We start from the raw sequence: 7,285 nt of genomic DNA, 5'->3' as shown, positions 1-7,285 counted from the left end.
CCCCCCCTCCCCCCCAAGAAAACAGATAAAAAAGCACATAGATATAAAACGAATTGTTGCAAACCCATGAAACCTATAACTTATTTGAATTGTTTCATCCTAGACAATGCATTAGTGTTATCCTTAAAATATTCTGACAATGCTGCTTTAGACACCTTAAAGAGAGCAAAAAATAGCTGCTTTTTACACTTTAAAGAAAAAAAATATTTTAATATATACAAAACCAATAAACCTTGTACCCATAAAATGACTCCAAAGTGATGTGGTAAATTGATTCTTAAAGAGAGAATCATAGCAGGTGATAGCCATGATTCTCATTAATTCAATTCTCTCATTCTCCTGGAGTTTGATACATGTTCAAAATTTCAAACCAGTGCAGCTCCATTTTCACATAAAGCAGGATATTTACTAATACAGTATATCATCTTAGGTTAACATAAAATAACCTCGAAAAGCTGAGAAATGACTGACATTACACTGCCACTGAGAGCTTTGGAAGAGTGCCAACATTTACTCCAGAATAAAACAAACTTGGTTGCACTGAACATCCAAACTCTGTGTGGAAGAAACATGCAGTTATGGAAAAAGAAAATGGATTTTCATGGTTGAAATAATGACAATTGAACAATAATAGCAAACAAAATCAACCTGCATGGTCTTCTTATTATTTCTGTGGCTTCTTCCACAGCACTCCAATCTTCTTTAGCATGTTACCATTTTTCTTCTTCAGTAAATCATCTTCCATCTCTTCAGAGTAAGGTGAGCAAATCATCTTCCCTGCAATGGGATTATAGTTGCTGTCCAATGATCCAGTTCTCTCCATGAACTTTCCATTATTCCCTGCTGAAAGCATGGCTGCAGCTGCTTCCGCAGCCTTCCTCCACTGATCAGACTGCACTTTTATCTTTCTCAACTCTGCTTCCATTTCTGAATTGGCTGATTGTGCTGCCTCCAGCTGCTCAGTCACCCTCGCTGCCCTTCTGTTGCTCCTATCTGCCTCCTCCATCACAATACCAAGCTTCATGAGAGCTTCTCGCTCCGCGTTCTTTGCTACCTCTACTTCTGCAACCACCTCGTCATTCACTTCACCCCTGTCCATTTCCCTTTTGTTGATTTCTGATTTCAGCATTTCATTTTCCTCTAATATATTCTGCAATTCTGTCTCCTTATCCATCAAATTGCCCCTCAGGTCTGCAACATGTTCATTTAATTTTTTCAGCTCTTTTTCTACTTCATATTCTCTCTGGCATGACAGGTTCCTCTCAATTCTTAAATTCAAGCCTTCGTTCTCCTCAGAAATTCCCTGTAATTCAGTTTCCTTATCCATCAGGTTTGCTTTCAACTCTTCAACATCAGCTTTCATTTTTTTTAGTTCTGCCTCCAATTCAGCCTCTCTGAGACTTGATCCAGATTTCATCTGCTCCACGAGTTCATAAGCACTTTTTATCTGCACTGTGCTTCGCATTTGTTCTTCATGGTACTTGGTCTCAGCAGTTTCTAAAGCAGATCTTAGTCGTGCTACCTCAGACTTCAACGAATAAAGTTCTGCTTTCATCTGGATTGATTCCCCTGTCTCTGGATTATTTACAAGTTCCAGTTCAAGGTTATGATCACGTGGTGGATTTTGAGAAAGGCTGCCACTAGCATCTTTTAAGTCTGTCTCAAGTTTTCTAACAAGTCCTTCTAGTAAGTTCACACGTGCCCTTGACTGGTCTAACTCTGAGGCAATGGAGTTGTAAGCTTCCATAGCTTCCATGCTGTCCGTCCTAAGCACCTCTACAGTTTTTTTAGCAGTTTCCAGTTGCAGCAGAGTTTCACTAGCCAGAGCTAGGGCCTGAGCTTCTGATTCTTTGCAAACCTGTAGCTGGTTTTTCATGTTCCCCACAAGAGACACAGATTCTGCAAGGTTTCCTTTCAAGCTCTGGAGCTCTGCATTAGTTGATTCTATGAGCTTGGTCTGTGCAGCCTCAGACTCAGTTACAATTTCAAGCTGGACCTTGAGCTGCTGAATCTTATTCATGGCAGAGGCTAAGGTAATTGAGCCAACTGCATTTTGCTTCTGGACAGCCTCAAGCTCAGACTGCCCTGCTGGATCCGGTTCTTGTGAGATCTTCTGGAGCTCAACAAACTGAACTTCCTCAGACAGGTCCAGAAGCGGCTGTTGTGACCCTTCAAGCTTTGAAGAAAGGGCCAATAGTTGCTTATTGGACTCCTCAGCATCTTGGAGGGCTTGCTTCTTCCATGATTCAGACAAACTCAGCTGGTCCTGTGCTTTCTTCAGTTCCTCCTGAAGTTGAAAAACCTGGGATTCCAATTCAGATATTCTGCTTGGGCGCTTCTTCTGGAGCAAGAAAGAAGCAAATTTAGAAATCCTCAAAAACTTCCTATTCCTGTAACTTTGTACAGAAAACGCAAGAAACTATCATGCAACATATGCACTTCCATTAATAGTAAAATTTTACGCCAAATCTATGGAATAAAGAAAAGACTTGGAGTAACAAATATGAGGCTGAAAGACTGCATAAATAAACAATACAACATAATAAGGAGGAGAAAAATACCTTGCACTAATTACATACATAGAAAGAAATAATGCAGTAACACAGAAAGTCTTACAAAGGTTAGCAATGTGCCTGCATCCACAGATGACAAGAAAAAGCTATTCTAAAGAAAGGAATTATAAAGCTTCTCTTGCCTTCACCTCTTTCTAATCCAGAAACTGAACATCTAACTTAATTCTCGTAAAGGCCCCCCTGAGATCAACAATAGACTTAATGCAAGATACCTATGATGGAACAATTTCATATTAGTTATTGTAGAGTGAAGGCAGACTGCAGCAGTGATACTTTTTTTGGATAGAAAGTCTTTCACATTATAAGAATATCAGAATATGACATTGAGATAATTGATTAAGTGTATTCTAATTTCTAACCACTCAATTATCAAACAGGGGAGAGAGAGAGAGAGATCATAGAGAATTCCCAGTCAGAGCTTGCACAAAACATCTAAACAGAAAGAGACTAACTGCTTGGGCTGCTACACTATCCTTACAATTGATTCCAAAAAGTATTGCAACACTTATTTAATTGAGTAATGCGGCAAGGATGGTGAAATCCATTAACTAGGGTACCTGAGACACTGGGCTTCTCGGTGACCTGCGTTCAACAACTTTTGGGCTTCTATCTTTCGGTGTTTTACTAGTTTGAGTAGAAGCAGATGCAAAGTCAGTCTCTAATGCAACTGGCTTGAATTGGCGTACAGCACGAGGAGAAACCTTTTGAGGCACTTCTGAGGAAACACTTCTGAAAGACAAGTGACATGGCAATCAGGTATGAGTTATAGTGGTATCAAAAATCACAAACTTATATTTAAAATAAAAAAAATAAAAAAAATAAAAAAAAAACAAAAAAAAAAAACTGATTGTTTAAGTCATTAAATATATAGTGACAGTCTTGTTAAACATGCATACATTCTGCCAGTTCATCTATATATTTAGACCATATTCTAAGTAAGTGAGCCAGCCCATTGAAGGACTAGCTAGCTGAGACATCAGTGATAGAATTTTAATCCATGGATTATGCTTTACCACGAACTATACAGAGATGTAAGAAATATTCAAAATATATAATAAACAATATTAATTGAATGAAAGCACTGGTCATAAAAAAAATAAAAACCAGTTTTGGCATATATTCCATTCCAAGTTCTTAAAACTTTTTTAATTGGAAATTCAAATTCCAATATGCATCATCCACCTAAACTTTAATTATTTCAATATTTTTGGTCTGGGGGGGGGGTTAGAGAATTTTTGTCCATGACAGTTCTGGTTGTTTCTCAAAATTAAAATCATACTCAAACATGGGTTTTTGCATTTTTGGAACCGACAATTGAGGAGTTGTCCAAGAGCTTATTCATATACATTTTGGTTAGGACTATATAAAATCCAAAAGCTCAAGCCGTTCAAGTTTGGGCCCAATAATGTGTATCAATTTCTCACACTTGTCATGATTTCTCAATGTGGGACTTGACACCAAAGGTCCCCAATCCCATAAAGAGGAATAGATAACACGCAATTAGACTGAAGAACAACATATAATCCAAAAAAACAAAGGGTACGGAACAAATAAACCCGCGATCCATCATGGTTATGGAAATACTAATATGGCCTGTTTTGTTCAGGGCTCGCTGAAGCCCTCTATGTTCCTTGAAGTGTATCTACAGGTCAACAAGAGGCCCCAGCATACTAATATGGCATGTTTTGTGCAGGGCTACCTGGAGCCCTCCATGTTTCTTGAAGTGCATCTACAGGTCCACAAGAGGCCCTAGCATATCCCCATGTTTAAGGCAGAGACAAGGACAAACAGCTCAATATATATTTAGATGCTGAGAAGCACATTGCAACTTTAGAGTCGAGAATCTTACCAACAATTCTTTTTTTTTAAAAAAAAAAAAAAAAAAAAAAAAAAAAAAGTCCCCAACTGTAAATTAGATGGTGAAAATAGCATGAACTCAGTGGTAACAGGATAGTGGATAGGTGATTCATATACAGATATTTCCAAGCCAAAAATAAAAATAAAAAACACCAACCCAAAAAAACATTTATGAAAGAGTGAAGCGCTAAATGATCAAGGATCTTTGGGAGTCACAATATTCTATACTATAAGCGCTCAATAACTACCAAAGCAAGATAGCCCATGTTCACCTTTGCAGTATGCCTTTAGAACAGTTTGTTCTAACAGACCATAAATGGAACAAATGGCAAAAACGACAAAATATACTACGTGAATTCAAACAGCATTGCCCCGCCCGCTTCAAATACCAAACCAGCCCCTTCAGATTAACAAAGGAAGATGCCGAGAAGCCTCCAAACGAAAGAGATCAAAAGAGCATTTGAGGTTACCTTGCTTTTGGGGTCTGCATGATATTAATGCCTTTCTAGGAACAAAGTGAAAATGGGGTCGATGTACAAGCCGCGCTACTTAAATGCTGCCTGACCCACAAGGCCTGCAACAGTTACGAGAAAATCAAAAGTGAGATAAGGGCATCCAATGTGCAAGTCCATGATGAAATTAATGGGTTCATGAAGGAGGGCATGTGCTCCGTATCATCGCATATGAAGCCATAAAGGCAAAAGATATGCTAACCATAAAGTTGATTGAAAACAAAAGATTGAGAAAACACAGCAAAAAATAAAAGGGTCAATGAATGGGGTGGGGTTAAGAGTATTTTCAAAACGTTAACACAACAGTACTTCGTGTAAATTTCACCATCACCAACTTATTGGACAGAACGGGCCTACAGCTACAGGGAGGGTTGACAAAATCACAGAAATAACCCTTCATCTCCACATGAGAGACGAACATCAAATGGTATATATATTCAGCCCAACAGTGGGCGTTTCTGTAATTTCGAGAGGTGGAGCAGTTAACCCTCCAGTTTTGCCGTGACGAAGGGGAGAACTGTGACATGTGGGGTTTCAAAAGTTTTTGGACTCAGAAACCGCTCTTACCCATTGATTATGTCTGCAAAGAGCCTGCAAACACAATTAATCCGTTCGTTTCTACAGAAAATCTTTCTCGGAATCTTTTTCCTGTGAAAAACGTAAATGAATTTTACTGAAACAGAAAAAAAAACTAAAGACCGGATTTAATCAACTTCTTAAGAACTTCAACGTTAAATAAATATCCATGCTGAAAATTGTTCCAAGTAAAACCAAAAAAGAAAGGCTATACATGAATAGAAATTTTCCCGGGCCATTTTTCCTGGAAATAAAAGCCAAACAGATCTAAAGCTTGAAGAAGGGAATCAGTGAAACAGCCAGCAGAAGGAAGCAATGCAGCATACAAGATCAAACGAGAAGGCGCCCTTTAGGAAAATTGTTTGATAGGAAACCATAGAAAGTTGGAAAAAAGAACCATAAACCTTTTTGAGATTCGATTTGCTTTTCAAGTCCGGAAAAGAACAAAAAGCCTGCAATGTTCAAGCTCTGGAACTCGAAGAAAGAGCCAGAGCGCATCACTTTTCTGCAGAAAAACTTTTCCATAAGTGAAATTATATCTCGTCCAAAAAGAACTTCAAAAGAAACATCATTACGTTCAAAGAAAGAGAAATAAAAAGCTAAAAAGATCAAAACTCCAAAACGAGTCAAAAATTGAACCAAAACAAAACAAAAGGCACAGTCCACAGGACCTCTTTTGGTTGCCGAGAAAATGTGAGAAAACTACACAACAAAACGCAATGGTAGTCCAAATAAAATGCTGCTTTGCTTTTTTGTTTTCTAGGATCTTCTCAGCGTGCCTAACCCTAACGGAGAGCACATTTGCTCGAATGAGAGAAAAATTTGTAAGAGAGAGAGAGAGAGAGAGAGAGAGAGAGAGCAAAATGTAAGGTAATGTGCTTTAATATTTACCGAAAATGTATCTTCGGGACGAGCGGGTGAATTTGTGAGAGAGATTGTTCTTTGAGAATCAGAGCACAGAGGACGCCATTGGTGGTAAGAGGAGTAGCAGCAGCTTCTGTGCTTTGGTTCTTCTCCTTCTTCTCCTTCTTCTTCTTTGGGCAGTTTCCGAGGCGCTCTCTCTCTCTCTCTCTCTATCTCTATCTTTTGGGACAGTGTAGTGAATTGAGTAAGGGAGTAGGTACAAAAAAAGCGGAGAGAGACTGGAGAGATGTATTTGTCAGACTAAATTCTTTTTAAACCGTGTTTTACGTCCGAATTTGCTTATTCGATATATTTGAAAGTAACGTTATTTTATCCGCACGCTCGTTAATTTGGGACGACGTCATAATAACAATAATAATAATAATAATAATAATAAATTTTTCTTTTTTTTTTAATAAGGGTTTATTTGAGTTTAATTTTATATTAGGGTTAAATACTTAATACCCATACGGTTTAGAAACTTTATTTTTATTTTCATAGAGTTTCATTTTTATCACAAGACCCCCTTAGGGTTTTGATAAGAATAGATTATTGTTGTTAGTTGTGGATTAGGGAATGGCCGTGGGCCCGTCGGATGTGGCGTGGCCTTTTATTTAATTTTTTTTTTAAAAAAAAAAAAATTTAAAAATGTATTTTTTTAAATAAAAAAATTAATTAAAATAATTTTTTTTTTAAAAAAAAAAAAAAGGAAAAAAATTGGGGGGCGGCTCGGGCCATTTGGAGCCACCCCCTTGGAACCCAAGGGGGTGGCCGAAACCACCCCCAATAGTGGTTGGGGTGGCCGAGCCACCCCCATCCAGCCAAATGGGGGTGGCCTGGCCACCCCCACGGCCAAAGAGGTGG

At 38.3% G+C, this 7,285-nt stretch overlaps 1 protein-coding gene across 3 annotated transcripts; it reads right to left on the bottom strand.

Moving 5' to 3' along the window:
• Positions 1 to 247: 247 nt before the first annotated feature.
• Positions 248 to 6,634, bottom strand: LOC132164343 (interactor of constitutive active ROPs 3). Of its 3 annotated transcripts, none has more exons than XM_059574841.1 (6): positions 6,410 to 6,634; positions 5,923 to 6,023; positions 4,901 to 5,004; positions 3,131 to 3,302; positions 649 to 2,341; positions 248 to 555 (listed from the first exon to the last, which is right to left on the bottom strand). In XM_059574841.1, exons 3-5 carry the CDS (start codon positions 4,918 to 4,920, stop codon positions 665 to 667), a joined length of 1,869 nt encoding a protein of 622 aa, XP_059430824.1. In that variant the 5' UTR covers positions 4,921 to 5,004; positions 5,923 to 6,023; positions 6,410 to 6,634; the 3' UTR covers positions 248 to 555; positions 649 to 664. The 3 variants fall into 3 exon arrangements, with proteins under 3 accessions (XP_059430824.1, XP_059430825.1, XP_059430823.1); XM_059574842.1 differs by lacking the exon at positions 5,923 to 6,023 and adding an exon at positions 5,510 to 5,590; XM_059574840.1 differs by lacking the exon at positions 5,923 to 6,023.
• Positions 6,635 to 7,285: the final 651 nt, after the last annotated feature.

Source organism: Corylus avellana, chromosome ca10 (assembly GCF_901000735.1).
Source record: "Corylus avellana chromosome ca10, CavTom2PMs-1.0".
In the NCBI taxonomy this organism is placed as follows: Eukaryota; Viridiplantae; Streptophyta; class Magnoliopsida; order Fagales; family Betulaceae; genus Corylus; species Corylus avellana.
The sequence above is the reverse complement of the archived record's forward strand: the minus strand, read 5'-3'. Positions and strand labels throughout refer to the sequence as shown.

Excerpts from the sequence above, each read along its gene's own strand:
- LOC132164343 (XM_059574841.1), bottom strand. The coding sequence starts at position 4,920 with ATGCAGACCCCAAAAGCAAG. Across the intron at positions 3,303-4,900 it reads ATGCAGACCCCAAAAGCAAG|AAGTGTTTCCTCAGAAGTGC; the intron begins GTAACCTCAAAT and ends CTTGTCTTTCAG. Across the intron at positions 2,342-3,130 it reads CGAGAAGCCCAGTGTCTCAG|AAGAAGCGCCCAAGCAGAAT; the intron begins GTACCCTAGTTA and ends TTCTTGCTCCAG.